Source organism: Mobula hypostoma, chromosome 10, assembly GCF_963921235.1.
Source record: "Mobula hypostoma chromosome 10, sMobHyp1.1, whole genome shotgun sequence".
In the NCBI taxonomy this organism is placed as follows: Eukaryota; Metazoa; Chordata; class Chondrichthyes; order Myliobatiformes; family Myliobatidae; genus Mobula; species Mobula hypostoma.
Window position 1 is genome coordinate 107332382 of NC_086106.1, and position 16964 is coordinate 107349345.

The following is a 16964-nucleotide window of genomic DNA, read 5'->3' on the forward strand; positions in this document are numbered from 1 at the left end:
CAGCACGGAATAGGGTCTTCCAGTCCTTCAAGCCACACCTCCCGGCGACTCTAACCTAATCACAGGACCATTTACAATGACCATTAACCTACCAACTGGTAAGCCTTTGGACTGTGGGAAGAAACCAAAGTACCCAGTGGTCACAGGGAGAACATACAAACTCCTCACAGACACTGGCGGGAAATGAACCCTGGTCGCTGGTACTGTAAAGCACTGAGCTAACAACTATGCTGCTGTGCCACTGAATTGCAAATGGTAGTCAATGGCTTCAGCCAAAGCGGAACTTCTCTACTTTTAACATGGGTGGTGGCACTTAAGTGGCAAGCCACAAAAATTGTCACTTCAACACAAAGTAAACTCTACTACAAGAGGTAATTCTGTTGAGTATTTGAGTATCTACCCAAGTTTTTCTATGGCACTTCCTGGCATTTCCAAATATGCACAAAGTTTTCAGTCAGGCAGATGACAAAAGAAAAACAAGTACCCATCAGGTCACTCACATGAATGGGCACAGGGACCCTGTATCATGTGTTATTCATCCCAATACCGCAGCTGGGGAATTTGAATTCAATAATTAAATAAACCAGAGATAAAATGATAGTCACTTGTGACCATGAAACAGCCAATCGTTAAAAAAAAATTGGTTCACCAATGTCTTTCAGAGAAGGAAACCTGCCAAGCTAACCCTGACCTTTGTAATGGTTAAACAAGACACTGGCTCAAAGCATTTAGGGATGGACGACAAATGCTGGCCCACATCCAGTCAATAAAAAAAAAAGAATATTTTTCTTCAGGCACTGCGACGGTTTCCTAAATCGCTGGCAAAACTCCTTAAGAGGTTCTTGCAAGTTTATGACCTCTGGAATGTGGAATTCCTGACTTGCTGCCTTATTGTTGCCAGCCAGGACTCCTCAGACATCTCCAGAGCTGTTGATTATACAGGCACTTACACTGGCTGTCCAGCACTTTCAACACGTTACCTGCTTCTTTTTTAATGGTGCTTGATGTTCAGTAGTCTTAAACATTTCCCAATATCATGAGAGTAAGCAACAGTTAAAGGTTCCCCAGAACTTAGACAACTGGTTAAGCAAGACCTTGTCAATTGTCTGGGCAATCAAGGCAGTATGGGGGCCAGGTTTCCTCAGCAGCCATTCGCCATGGCCCCAGGCTACACTGATGGGGCCTGGACCCCTTTTTGCTGGTGAGATAAGCCCAGCAGATCTCAACCAGGAAAGCACGCTCTCCCGATGAGTGTGTGGGTTTCCTCCAGGTGCTCCGGGTCCTTTCCAGTTAATTGCACACTGTAAGTTTCATCTGGTGTGTAAGTGAGCGGTAGAATCTGAGGGTGGAGGAAATAAGATGGAGTTCATGTAGGATTAGTGTAAATGGGTGGTTGATGGTTGACACAGACTGGATGGGCCGAACTGCCTGCTTCCATGCTGTATCTCTGTGACTCAGTGAGTATTTCCACACAGACAGTAGCCAAGGTCAGAAATGAGCACGAGTCTCCGGCAACATAATGTCACTGTTCTACCAGCTTTACATCCTGCCTCCTCTTTTTGTGACGATCACAAAAATCGCTAACATGCTTTAAGCAGGTATAATCTATATGGAAACACACAAAATTCTGGTAGAACTCAACACGCCAGGCAGCATCTATGGAAGTGAATAAATAGTTGATGTTTTGGGCCTAGACCCTTCTTCAGGACAGGAAAGGAAGGAGGAAGATGCCCTTCATCCTTCCTTTCTGATCCTTAGTGTCTTCCATCATTTCCAGCCTTGAAAAAAGGTCTGCGCCTGGAACATCGACGGATTATTCATTTCCATAGATGCTGCCTGATCTGCTAAGTTCCTCGAGCATTTTTCTCTGTGTGTGTTGCTTTGGATTTCCAGCATCAGCAGACTTTCTCATGTTTATAATCTACATGGAGTCCTTTCTATATTGTCCTCTACGCTGTTTCTATGTGGTCCTCTATATATCATCCACCTCAATCAACTGAATGTGGATCACAGTGAAAGAATCTTGTGTCACCATTTTCAAACAAACTTGTAATATCTAATTCATCATTCATGGAAGTCCAGCTGGCTCTTCCTTCTGGCAAAAAAAAAACAGCCAATAGCATTGAAGTCTTTAAATTATGATCTGACATTGGGAAGATGCTGCTTCAGCAAGATAGTCCTTTCTCTTCTGCGGTTACAGATTCTTCTCATTATTCATTCTGCAACAGATTCCACACCACATCCCTCCCCATCACCACTCTACATCATTCCTGCCTTACACTTACCAATCCATCAAACCTTCCCCATTCTACTGAACACTAGTCAGAGCAACAAAGGGTCTCACATCAGCTCTTTAAATCCCAGTGCAGGAACAGAAAATCATATGGAATTGGATGGGGTCAGTTGAGAATCTAATGCATACCTTTGTAACATTTTACATACCAGTTGAGGCTCTTTCTGATCTATGCTGAAACAATACAGCTTTTAGTAGATCATGTGACATTTAAAAAATAAATTGCATATTGCTCAAAGGCACTGTTGCTGTGAAGTGAAATGCAATGCATGACATTCCTCTTACCTCCCGACACACTGCTGCTATTTGACCTTCATCCATACAGGTCTCTGTGACCACGTCTGTCAAGGAACCCCCAGCCAAATATTCCATGACTACCCAGAGTTCGTCCCCCACAAGATAACTGGCAAAAGAAAATAAAACCATAAATAAATGCTATTGGCAATCAATTGTAACCAAATTTTACTGTTGACTAATTTCATAAGGAGAAAAAAATAAAACATTAAGACTTAGTTTTGAGTCTTGATATCAAAAAGACGTAGCCCTCAAGAAACAGAATATGGATATGGCATGAACAACCCAGATATTGTGCAGGTTTGGGCTCCATTTATTGTGAGTAGATTTGTGTGCCACCCCCCCCCCCCACAGTTCCCCAAGGTTGTCATAGTCAGGGGTAGTACTGGGGACAAGCTCACACTATCTATTAAATACTCCCAGTGGCATGCACCCAAATAGCCTCTGACAACCAAATCCAGCTCCTAGCCTCCACATGCGGTTTAGCTACTAAGCCCAGCGGAACTGTTTCTAATGACAGAAGGAGCAAAGGTAGGTTACTGGTACAAAACCATTCGCTTTGGACTGATGGGGCTTGTCAGCTGTGGTTGGCAACTCATCTAGGAGAAATCAGACTCTGATCTCTAACCTCTGCTGCCTTGCAGCTATATCCACTCATGGGGAGGGCTACAAGAGTAAATAGAGAGGAAAAATCCAGTACCACATTGAGTTCAACACTGACTGGCAGCTCCTGCAACGCCACTGGTGCCAAGCTGTATCAGTCTCTGCCGTTCCTTTGGATTCATCAGCTGTGTGGAGAGGGGGAGCCTGATGCACGGGCTATAGCCTGTTCTTTGTACCCTACTGCCCTGGATTGTGTACAGCAGAGACAGCTAAGACACAACATCCATGGTCGACTCCCACCAACAGAGGGCATCACTTTGGGATCCATATCCAAGAAAGGATGTGCTGGCATTGGAGAGTGAGGTTTATAAGAATTACCTCAGGAATAAAAGGGTTAACATATTCGAAGTGCTTGATGGCTCTGGACCTGTACTTACTGGAGTTTGGAAGAAAGGGGAGGGGGGATCTCATTGAAACTTTTCCAATCAGAAGGCACAGCCTCGGAGCAGGACGATGTCACTTTACAACAGAGATGAGGAGGAATTACTTCAAGGTGATGAATCTGTGAAATTTATTGCCAAAGGCGGTTGTGGAGGCCAACTGATTGGTAAACTTAAAGTAGAGGTTACACACATCAAAGTTGCTTGTGAACGCAGCAGGCCAGGCAGCATCTCTAGGAAGAGGTACAGTCGACATTTCAGGCCAAGACCCTTCGTCAGGACTAAATGAAGGAAGAACTAGTAAGAGATTTGAAAGTGGGAGGGAGAGGGGGAGATCCAAAATGTAAAGTAGAGGTTGGTAGGTTCTTGATTAGTAAATGTTTCAAAGGTTATGGGGAGAAGACAGGAGAATGGGGTTGAGGGAAAAATAAATCAGCTATGATTAAATGGCGGAGCAGACTTGACAGGATGAATGGCCTTATTCTGTCCCTATGTCTTATGGTCTTACTCAAGTTCCCAATCTATTAAAGCATAGTGTACAGAAGGGACTCACACAAACTCACCTTGTCTAAAATCAGCACCAATTAGAGACCATTCAGATCTTGAAAATGTTCACCTTGGTCATGCTTCTGGATCACGGATAGAGTCATACGAGTCCTTTCCATGTTTCTTTACGGCATAGGGTGCAATTCAGCCCATCACGTTTATGCTGGTTCTCACAGCAATCCTCCCAGTCTCATTTCACTCCAATTTATTTCCTGCTAATTGATTCTCTCTCACGTGCCTATCACCACCTTGTTTTGGCTACTCAACAGTTAGGAGTAATTTACAGTAACCTATAAACCTACCAACCAGCAGGTTCCTGGATGTGAAACCACTGCACCCAGGGAAACCAGGTGGTCCAAGGGAGAATGAGAAAACTCCGTTAAGTGGCAGCACCTGGGGCCAGGATCAAACCTGGGTCTGTGGTGCTGGGAGGTAGGAACACTACCTACTGTATCACTATACCACCCTGAGTGACTGCACCTTGACAGGAACGTCAATGGATTGCATGGATATCCATAATTCCTTCACTATAGCTATGTACATGCATCTATTGATGCTTCTGGACACATCTTCAGTGATGTTCCTGGAATCATCGGGTGTTTCGGGTCTTTCAACATCATACGACCTCCTCCAGGTGACCCAGCCGGGGCTGATCAGACCCCAGCTTGTGTCCAGATGGCTAGCTACTTATGACTCCATGGCTCCCCTCTTTTGAGCCACAGCCATCTTGAGGCCCTCTCTGCCGCATCGGTGGTACTGCGGATGGCTCTCCTCTTCCTCTCTCCCTCGATGCCCAAAATGCTGAAGGCTCTAACTAAAGAACGGGCTATGAATCCCCTATAACCAACCTCCACTGGGAGACACCTCGCTCTCCATCCAGTCTGCTGACAGTTGCTGACCAGTCCTGCGTACTTGGAGAGCTTCCTTTCAAAGGCCTCCTCCAAGCTATCTTCCCATGGGACTGTCAGCTCCAGCAGCACCACTTGCTTAGTAGACTCAGACACTCGGACAATATCTGGTCGCAGGGTGGTGACTGCGATATGGTTGGGGAACACAACAGGACCCAATATGCATTTCCTAATTTTAAAACTTCGGATTTGGGCAAAGAGAATCATGCACTTTTAAGCACCCAAAAGCCAAGACAACACACTTCCCCCTCCGAAGGAAGCCCCACTCTACTTTATGCCAGATATCTTTAGTGTTTCTGCCACCTGTGCAGAAATGTAGAGTACAGTTACTTTGTGCAGTCCTTGCTCAAGGCTCAGCTGCTCCCATGCAATCAGGCCCAATGATCTGATCCTGAAGTGATTCCTGTGATGTTACTTTCATATGCTTGAGTTGCTTTCTAGTATTACAAGTCATTTTGGTTTCATTGTGAGCCAAATTATGCATGGCATCACAAGCTCCCCAGCATCTTAATGAGTTAACTTAAATGCATTTCTACTATATCTTTCATGACTTTCGTTCAATCCGAAGTATTCTACAGACAGTTAAGTACTATTGAAGGCTAGTCATGGTTACATTGTGAAAACATGGCAGATATACTTAACAGTGATTTGGGATATTTTACATCCATCTGTACAGTAAGTAGAGCATTTAGTTATAGAGATGACAGTTTTGATAGCGTAACACTTCATCAGGATAACATAATACCACAATTGCAGTATCATTCATATCTCTGGGACAAGACAAACCCAAAATCCAAGATGAAGACAGAATTAGCAGCATTACGTAAGAATATGAACTGTTTTTATAAGAGCATGAAAATGATTCATAAAAATCTAGAACAAAAATATGATCCTTTTACCCCATTTTTGAACACATCATTTATTAAGTAAAACAGCTTGGGAAATGAAATACAGGTTGAGCACCCCTTATCCAAAATTTTCAAACCTCCGAAATCCGAATTTTTTTTAAGCGTTAACACGACATCAGAAATGGAAAATTCCATAAGGCGCTGAGAAAGTTCCCTAGTTCTCTGTGCACCACGGACAGTTCAAAGAAGTGACCTTACATGTGTAATGAAAAGAATTTCATGAAACACAGAAAAACCCAGCATAAAGTGAGAAATGAAGATCTCGATCGTGTATTGAAAGAGTGGATTCATCAGTGTCAGAGTGAACATACACCGCTTAATGGTATGCTGATCATGAAACAAGCAAAATCTATTATGATAAACTGAAAATTGAAGGCAATTGTGAATATTCAGCAGAATAGTTTTAGAAATTTAAGAAAAGTCACAGCACTGAATTTTTAAAAATTTGGGGTGTCCAATGATCATAAAGCAGCAGAAAAACTCATTTATGAGTTTGCCAAGATCATTGCTGATGAAATGAGTACACACATGATGAACATGTGTGATGAACACATGTACTGCTTACCAGTAGCACACAAATTCAGAGCTGGGAATGATGACAATGCTGAACAGCCACTGACGATCTACCTGGGTGGATGAGGTAGTAGTAGCTTACCTTTCTGATAGTTCAATGTACACATTAAAAATGTTATACAAAACTACCTTCATATAAGCTGTATTTATAATGCAACCGGACTGTGTTCAGGCTTGAGTCCCATTCCCAAGGCATCTCATTATATAGATGCAATTATTCTAAAATCTGAAAAAAAAACCCAAAATCCAAAACATTTCCGGCACCAAGCATTTCGGATAAAGGGCACTCAACCTGGAATAGACTGATCTACTACTGAGCGTGTGCGATCGCTTCTCAAGGGATACATCAAGTCAAGTTGTGCTTGTGGTAAGGACTCACCTGTCTAAATAGTTGACAATGTTTGCATTTTTATTTTCCCTCATGACTAAGATTTCATTTATAATCAGCTCCTTTTTAGGCTGTTGCTGCAGATTCATCTGTTTAATCGCCACCTGTAATCAAATTCAGTTAAGGTTTGTGAAAATGTGGTCTCAGATCAAAGTGTTTCCTTCAAAAATTAAGACTGAAAATTTGTTAGTGCTCAGTGCACTAGGTTGTCTGGTGTGTCAAACCATATGGGTGCAAAATCTGCCTGATTTATGCTAGTCTAGATGACCTCGAGAGCTGTCGCGTTGCATTAGAATTAGACACAGGAAGGCAGTCTAAACCAAGCTTCCTATCACTGACTGCAAGCCAGCAGCTTCTGCTCAATATTGCAGATATGAACACAGAGTGCAAAGGGGATGAGGTGCGAATTTAGTTACCTCCCCAACCCAATTCTCAAGGCCAAGCAGCCTGGCTGACGTACAAAGAGCATTCATTTAGGATTAAACTTTGAGGTTCAGTCAATTCGCAAATTTGCAAAAAAAAAGCTTGAAATGACTCAAGATAAGGCCTCCACTTTGCGTGCACGGTGGATTGATTTGTCTACTTCAAATAACACGTGACGCAGATTAGCAGCAAGGAATTGGGACCAATTCAATGAAGAAATTAAGTATTTTACTTGGATTTTCCATCCCACTCTTCTTAGTACATTTCTCCTCTCTAAACAAACCCAATAGGATAGAGCACATCCAGAGAATAAATGCAGCTCCCTGAATAAACAGGTACTCAGCAATCGTAATACATGCATACAAATAATGAAGACTACCTCCTCCCCTTTGTTCAACAATTCCTGTCAAGATGAAAGCCCCAGGGGTAAAATGTCTCTGCTGTTGACAGTCAGATAGTGAAAGTACCGTGCTGGTGATCAATTTAAATACAGTCCGACAGCTGTCAGCACACAAGTTCAAAATGTCAACCAAATACCATGAATATGAGAAAAATGCAAAGCTCCTGCACGAAATGTATGCAGAATAATCTAGCAATTACTTAGAAGCCTCATGATACATATCAACAAAGACAAGTGTGATTGAGGTGGACCATGAAGGAAAATTTTACCGATGCAATGACAGAAGAGGGGATGTCAGTCCACTGACGTCAAATGTTAATTCTAGATGCAAATGCTTGCAGATGGGCAATAACTGAGAATATTTTGGAAACACTAGCACAATTTAAACTCTGATGATCCCTCTTGAGAAAATGTATATTGATTACCAGACACTCCAGTAAATTGTAACTACACGAGAAAATAAGCAAATGATTGCTCCCTTGTTCGTCAAGTGCTGGGACCTGCAAGATGCAACACACAAAAGGAAATGGGAAATAAGATAGAATTGGCTTTCCTGCCTGGAACGTCACAGGTTGCACAATGTTAAAGGTTTCTTTCTGGAGGTCTGGTGGCTCTTTTGTACGAGATGACACAAGAGTTTTGGGTTGGGAGAGAAAACTAGAAAACCATACAGCTGTGTCTGTAGTGCGGTGCAATCTAAGCAATACATCGGGTGTTGAATTAAGTAGGAAGAGGTACATTATTCACAGAGAACTTTATGCAAGCGTTCATATAAACACACAGCATTGCCGAAAGATCCTGCACACCACAAATTCAAAACATGCTCAGCAAGGAGATTATCTGATGCATCATAAGTTGGAGCTTCAGACTTACCTCTTGCCCAGTGGCAATGTCTATTGCTGTATATACAGTGCCCGATGCTCTACAGAAAAAGTAAAAGAGAAGTTGAGTACATTTAATCACAATATTCTCTGAAAATGTGGCACAAGCAGCAATATTGTAGAGACTTTACTTTGTGAGAAACAGACACAACCAAGTCCATCAGCAAACATGAGAGTCAGGCTCAAGGGGTCAAAGACAGTGTAATAATGGCTTCTGCTTGGTATAATCTAGATTGGGATTGGGATCCTCCATTTGTATTGGACAGAAGCTTCATGATAATGATTGAATTTAAATGTTTTTAAAGCAGTGAAGCATCCCAGTCTGTTAATACAAATGGAAGGTATATTTTCGGAAAACCCTCAGGTAGTTTCAGTATTGCCTCCTGATCTTGTATGGAACATGAAAGGTTAATTACTTTTGTTTCTTATTTCCATTCTGTTGCTACCTGGTCCAATTCTGACTCTTCCCTTCCTTGGCTTCTATCTCCAGCTCGGGAATAGTACTCATTTTAAGTTCACAAACTCCCACAACAAAAACAAGGCCTTTTTCATGCCAAGCTTTTAACTTACTACCTCTTCCTCTATCAATCTATCTCTTCCTTCCTGCAGAGCCTATAACCCTCCATTTTACTTTCATCTATGTGCCTAAGAGTCTCAAATGTCCCTATTGCATCTGCCTCCACCAACAGCGCATTGCAGGCATTTACCACTCTCAGACATCTCCCCAAACCTTCCTCCACTCATCTTGAAAGGATGCCGTAGAGTCAGAACACTACAACACAGAAACTAGCTGTTCAGCCCATTTAGTCTGGTCAAATTGTTATTCTGTCTAACTGCAAACACACATTCACCATTTATCCCTGGGCAGTCCTACCTCACTTTAAACATCAACCTCTTCTTCAGGTACATGTATAATACTTTGGGATTTCCTTAATCTTACTCACTAAAGCCTTCTAAGGCCCCCTTCCAACTCCAAATACCTTCTTTAGCCCCTTTCTGGCTATCTTGCAACTCTCAAAGGAAAATTTTTGCTTCCTAAATCTTAAATATGTTTTTTTTCCTTCCTCTTGACTAGATGTTCCACCTCTTTTTATCAATAATGGTTCCTTCACCCTCCCATCTCAATGAGATAAACCGTTCCAGAACCCCATGCAAGTGCCCCCTTAAAAACCCTCCACAATTCTGCTGTGCCTTTCCCTGAGAACATCCGCACCCAAGTTCCTGCCTTATACCTTTGTAATTAGCCCTCCTGCTGCTAAATACTTTCTCATACTGTCTGCTCCTATCCTTGTCCATGGCGATGAAATACTCACCCACTGAGAGATCTGTTACCTGACCAAGTTCATTACCTAGTACTAGATCCACTACGGTCTCCCTAGTTGGCCTGTCCACATACTATGTCAGAAATCCTTGCTGGGCACACTTGAATTCTACCCCATCTAAATCTTTTGCACTAAGGAGATTGAAGTCACCATAACAACCTGTTATTTTTGCACCTTTGCAAAATCTGCCTACTTGTTTGCTCTTCAGTGTCGCTGTTGCTATCGGGCCCCTATAGAAAACTCAAAATAGGGTATATGCTCCTTCCCTGTTTCTGACTTTCACCCACACTGACTCAGTAGGCAAACCCTCTCCAATATACTCCATTTCTGCAGCTGTGATACTAACTGTAATTAGCAATGCCACTTCACACCCCTCTTAACTCCTTTCTTATCCCTTTTCAAAACATTTAAACACTGGAATATGAAGCAGCCAATCTTATCCTTGCAATAGCCAAGTCTCTCTGTAATGGCCAAAACATCATAATTCCATGTACTGATCCATGCTCTTAATTAATCATCTTTGCTCTTAATACTTCTTACATTAAATAACCACATTTCAACCCACCCATTCATGCCCTGTCCACTGCCTATCCTTCCCTCTACTTTTACACCAACCCAACATCTCACCCAAGGCTCTGATTCCTGTCCCACTGCCAACCTAGTTTACAACCTTCATAACAGCTGAAGCAAACCTACCAGCAATGACACTAGTCCCTCTCAAGCTCAGGTGTAACTGGCCCCCTTTGTACAGTCGCACCTTCCCTAGAAGAGATTCCAAAGATCCAGAAACCTAAGATGTTGTCCCCTGCATCGACAATTCAACCACACATTCCTCTGCTATATCATTTTATGTTTACACTCAACGGCTCGTTGTACAGGCAGCAACCCTAAGATTACTAACCTTGAAGGCTACATTTAGCTTCCTTCCTAACTCCCTATATTCATTCTACAGGATCTCATCCCTTTTCCAAATTGCATTGTTGGTACCACTTTGTATAGCAACTTACGGCTGCTCACTGTCCCCCTTAAAAATGCTGTTGACCTGATCCGTGACATCTCTGACCTCTTCTCCACCCCCCCCCCTTCATTCTGAGCCACAGAGCCAGACTTGCTGCCAGAGACCTGGATGGTGCTACTTTCCTGTACATCTCTAACTTAGTTAATTTTTAACCCTTTCCAGTTCTAATGCCCTTAAATTTAAAAAAAATATTAGTTATTGAGATACAGTAAAAAATAGGCTCTTCCAGCCCTTTGAGCCGTGCTGCCCAGCACCCTGCTTTAAACCTAGCCTAATCACGGGACAATGAACTTACTAACTGGTATGTCTTTGGACTGTGCAGCACCCAGAGGAAACCCACAGTAACTGTTTCTCTGTCTGTGGATATTGCTTGACGTGCTGTGCACTTCCTGCTTTTAGATCTTATTTCAGATTTCCAGCGCCTGCTCCTGACACTTTTTGAGAAAACCTCTGATGTTACTTTATCAAAAGAACAGACCATTTCTCATAACATTTGCATCTTTAGTTATGCAGCTTTTTTTTTTGGAAGGCAAACATAATTGGTGCTGCAAGATAGAATGTGGTTGGCTTGGTGCAGAACCTCCTTTGCATTGTGTAAGGACAGCAGCTTACAAGACAATATTTAATAAGATTGGCTTAAAACGATTTGGAAAATGGAAAGCAACATGCACCGGAGGAACTCAGCAGGCCAGGCAGCACCTATGGAAAAGGATAAATAGTCGACGTTTCAGGCCGAGACCTTTCACCAGGACAGAATGAATGCTTCAGTCATCACAACTAGGTCTAAGTGTCGAATATTATTCAGTGCATTTATATGCTATCAGAACAAAAATTATTTTCTGTAAATGAAAGATAAATAGCATTTCGAAAAAATAATTAATAGGGTTTGTTCTGAAAGGGCCAAACATTTTAATGAACAAATCAACATTAAACTTTTCTTTTGGAGCATGGATATATAAAAATAATTTAAAATAACATTTCCTTCTATGTATTAAAGATGTTAATGATTAGCTTTATTTCACACATGCACACTGAAACATCAAAATATTCAGTGAAATGCGTCATTTCCTCTGGTGCCAACCCTAATGCCCACAATTTGCTCACCCTAATCTGTAAGATTTTGGAATGTGGGAGGAAACCAGAGATCACAGAGGAAACACACTGGGTCACATGGAGAACGTACGAACTTCTTGTAGACTGCGACGGGAAATGAACGCCGATCGCGATTGCTGGTGCTGTAAAGCGTTACGCAACCAATCTGTGTAATGAATGATTAGTCCATCCTTAGCTTAGGTTCAGGATGGTAGTGAATTACCGTCTCCAATGGCTTTTAAAGACCAGCCAGATGATGGCTTCATCCTGCTGCATTTATTTGGGTTGCACGGAAGGAGCTAGTGGAGGGGTGAGAAATGGGCATGGGGTTAACAGGCAATCAATTTATTCATACAGAATAAACAGTAAGGCCTACTGAAGATTAAATGCTACATGTTAAACAGAATGAAATATGGAGTATGAAAAACTTCCAATACTGGCAACTGAATTGGTCCAAGCGCAGCAAACTTCAAGTCTACACAACGTGTTCTCTTGGCTTCAACATCATTAGTCATTGCTACAGTCATCTCTCAAATCTTCTGATAGATTGAACACAACTTTCAACGTCTCAGTGCCCAGTCAAGCTCTTGGACTCTACAATAGGAACTTCCATTTTATGCACAGTACTCATTCACAGGGGCTACCTATACAATCACTGTGGCAAATTAAACTGCAGGCTATTTATCATTACTGTTGTATGCGGGTTTCAAAAGAAAGATTAATACATGCACTAGTAAAATGAAGCTGTGTGCAAAACAGTGAGGTAGATGGAACTCCCTGAACTATAAGGAAACAATTACAGGCTTAAATTGAAGAAATTCTCCTGAGCACATGTAGCAAGCCAAAGCAAAGAACTTCCAAATTGGTAAACAGTTTACCTGAGATACTGCAGTGAATTGAACCGTATGGTGCAATGTCAACACCATCATGACCACTGATCTCCAGTCACTCAATAGATTAGCTTCATGTTCTTCTCATTAGACATCACTCCTTTCTTTCCATTGCCAAGCAACCTTCTCCACGAGAGAACTGTGCCATTATCAGTCAGTAATTAACCTCAAGTTCCTCATCCCTCCTTTAATTGTGAAGGTTGAGAGGATGAAATTTCCACACCTGACAAATCATAGTTGCCACTTCACTTTTCACAGCCCATGGCATAAGACAGCAGTATGGAAATTTACTGTGCCACAAGAGTTTAAGTATTTCTGAATTCTGTCCCAAGGTTTAGAGGAAAAATCAAGCCTTCAATATCTTGGGAGCTGGAGTAACCTGCTAACGGCTACCTATACAGGAACCAGGGAAAATTGAACAGCAGGTATTTGTGCTTGTTGCTATATGTCATTTCATTTTCCATTAGCCGTAGCCATCAATTTCGCTGCCACTGACAAGAAACACAGAGAATCATCTGTATCATTAAAGGCAAATAACACCCATTGAACTAAAGGCAGTTCCTATTTTTTTTTGAAAGTTGCTGTACACAACCACCCATTACAAAGAAAATGAGAGTTCCAACACAGGGCAAAGAATAGATGCAACCAGACAGATGAAGTGGCTCCTAGCTTGATTGTCATGTGCACCCTGCTCTGTCTTGAGTTCTGAAGCAACAATACTTTCTCTTCAATTACATAGAATTACAACATGCAAAGTCTCTACTCAAATAATTGCTATTTTAGTCTCTTAATTTAAATATATTGCTTTAGGATACATAGGAAACAAATTGAAATAGTACAGCACTAGCAAAAATAGAAATACATTTTATAAACAGTTTTAGATAATAATTCTTACTCGAGACCTGCAGGCAAAGTTCTGTCTGATACCACAGACATTGTAGGTGATCCTATAAAAATCAGGATAAGATGACACGGACACTTTTGGGTCAATTTTAAGTTTTGCTGAGACGTCAAAACTGTACAACGGTGAAAATGAGAACTGTGATTTACTGCTAAAGATTTGCTATTTGCTATCTCGGATTTCAATCCTAACTTACTCTTTGGAGCAAGCAAGTTGAACATCCAGAAAAAGGCCACAAGCCTTTATTTAATGTGCAGTTATCATTATTAAAATTGTGCTGTAATGCGATCATAAGTCGGTGTTCCTCAGATACTGAACTGACATAAGTGTATCATGGTTCAAAGTTTAAAGTAAATGTATTATCAAAGTACATGTACGACACCATATGCAACACTGTGATTAATTTTCTTGTGGGCAACCACAGTAAATACAAGAAACACAGTACAATCAATGAAAGACTGCACCCTACAGGACAGACAAACAAACAATTGAACAAAAAGAGAAAACAGCCAATTGTGCAAATACAGGAAGAGAGGAAAAAAAAATAAGTAATAAATAGAGAACATGAGGCAAAGAGTTCTTGAAAGTGAGCCCATAGGTTGTGGAAACAATTCAGTGATGGGGTGACTTAAGTTGAAATATGTAGTGCAGAAAAGAGAGAGGAAAAATCTGAGACAGTGTTCATGGAGGTGAAATAGTACACCATGAGTAGTAGTCTGATAGTGACATATAAATTATCAGTTTATAATGACCCCCCCACCCCCCCCCCACCCCGTTAGGGACATCTTTATTTAAAAAAAAACTAGTTTGATCAAAAGCAGGTGATGGGTACAAAGTACCCATTTCTTTAAAGTCCAATATATCTACTTTAAAATTCCTGATCCATTTACACACACAAGTAATTTGATTACTGTGAATATGTTCAGTAATAAATATTCTTCAGAGGAATATTAAGTAACGGAGTGGGACACTGATCCCAAGGTAGCGCTGAGTAATGTAAGGTAGCCTGCTCTGTACATACCTACTACATGAGAGATAATCTGCACACTTTTGACTCAATTCCATCAAGAGTCATTCACTGATCCAACTTTTGAAAGGAAAAGATTCGCTTCATTTGTCGCACGTACATCTAACCAGACAGTGAAATGAGATGTTTCACATCAACAGGCAACAGTCTGAGGGTTGTTCTGGGGACAGCCCACAAGTATCGTCAGGCTTCCAGTGCTAACATAGGGTGCCCGCAACTCACTAACCCCAACTGTACGTCTTTCGAATGTGGGAGGAAACTGGAGCACCCAGAGGTCACCCCTGTGGTCCTGCAGAGAACATGCATACTCCTAACAGACAGCACCGGTGATCGGTGATCACTGCTCCTGGAAAGCGACTGCGTTAACCACTACGCTACCGTGCTGCCCTTTACCGTTACCACCAGATGTCTCTCAAGATCACCACTCAGATAATTCAGTGCTTTTGGTTGGAGACAGGTACTGACTACAAGCCCAGCGGAGGCAGGGGAATGGCCTAATTCTGCTCCTACGTCTTATAAACACGTATATTCCTTCAATATCAAGGTTGAGCACATTACCAGTCAAACAGCTGTTTCACCATGCAGCTTGCAGCAACAGTGGATAGACAAATCAAATTGTACAGGTATTAGATTAGATTAGATTCAACTTTATTGTCATTGGGCTGAGTACAGATACAAAGCCAATGACATGCAGTTAGCATCTGACCAGAAATGCAAACAATAGTGTAATTTACAAAATAACTGCGAATAAAAAGTAAGTGCTACAGCATACAAAAATAAAAGTACTGAGACAGTACAATACGGATGCAATACTGCTTAGCGCTGTGATGTGAGGTTCAGCAGGGTCATAGCCTCAGGGAAGAAGCTCTTCCTGTGCCTGCTGGTACAGGAGCGGAGGCTCCTGTAGTGCCTACCTGATGGGAGGAGAGTAAAGAGTCCATGGTTAGGGTGAGATACATCCTTGATAATGCTTTTCACCCTGCCCAGGCAGCGTTTATGGTAGATGTTCTCAATGGTGGGCAATTGGGTGCCAATAATCCGCTGGGCAGTTTTCACAACACACTGGAGTGCTTTGTAGTCCGATACGGGACAATTGCCATACCACACTGAGATGCAGTTGGTGAGTATGCTCTCAATGGTACAGCAGTAAAAGTCCGTCAGTATCCTGGGACAGAGGTGAGTTTTCTTGACGCTCCGCAGGAAATAAAGGCACTGTTGCACCTTTTTGACCAGGATGGAGGAGTTCAGGGACCAGGTGAGATCCTCGGAAATGTGGACACCAAGGAATTTGAAGTTTGCTACATGCTCCACTACAGCTCCGTTGATGTAGATGGGGACGCGAGTGTGGCTTCTAGCATGCCTGAAGTCCACAATGATCTCCTTGGCCTTCTGGGTGTTCTAACCTTGTGGTTATGGCACAAGACTGGCACCCACTGCCTCAATTAAAAAATGCTGACATCAACAATGGCAGCTACTGGAACGTTATGAAATTCCCTGTATAAGTAAGGCCACTGGTCCAATCGGGGGAGATTTCTGAAGCCACAACAAAATGAGCAGCAGGTTAGAGAGGCAGGAAAACAAGAATGAATGAGCAAAGTAATCAATCCATGTGGCAGTAGATCATTTGAAACACGGGAAGACTGTAGATGCTGGAAATCCAAAGTAACACACACAAAATGCTGGAGGTCAGGCAGCATCTATAGGAATGAATAAACAGTTGACGTATCTGTCCGAGACCCTTCTTCAGGACTAGAATGGAAGGGGGAGGATGGCAGAATAAAAAGGGTGGAGCGAGAAGGTGATAGATGCAGCCAGGTAGGTGGGAAAGGTAAAGGGCTGGAGAGGAAGGAATCTGATAGGAGAAGAGAGTGGACCATAGGAGAAAGAGAAGGAGGAAAGGACCAAGAGGGAAGCGATGGGAAGGTGAGGAGAGGCATAGGCCAGAGTGAGGAACAGAAGAGAAGAGGGGGAGGGAAAAAAACTTTTTACTGGAAGAAGAAATTGATATTCATGCCATCAGGTTGGAAGCTACCCAGACCCTGAATATATGATGTTGC

General features: G+C 42.1%; 1 protein-coding gene across 5 annotated transcripts in view; it reads right to left on the reverse strand.

Annotated features, from left to right (window-relative positions):
- The window catches only part of LOC134353102 (serine/threonine-protein kinase PAK 3), a 253885-nt gene that overhangs the window by 19591 nt on the left and 217330 nt on the right, over window positions 1-16964 (reverse strand). For all 5 annotated transcript variants that reach the window (XM_063061005.1, XM_063061007.1, XM_063061004.1 and 2 more), the window contains 3 exons: window positions 8650-8698; window positions 6945-7057; window positions 2579-2696 (listed from right to left, as the gene is read on the reverse strand). In XM_063061005.1, the coding sequence (XP_062917075.1) occupies window positions 2579-2696; window positions 6945-7057; window positions 8650-8698 (280 nt within the window). The remainder of the gene's footprint in view (window positions 1-2578; window positions 2697-6944; window positions 7058-8649; window positions 8699-16964) is intronic.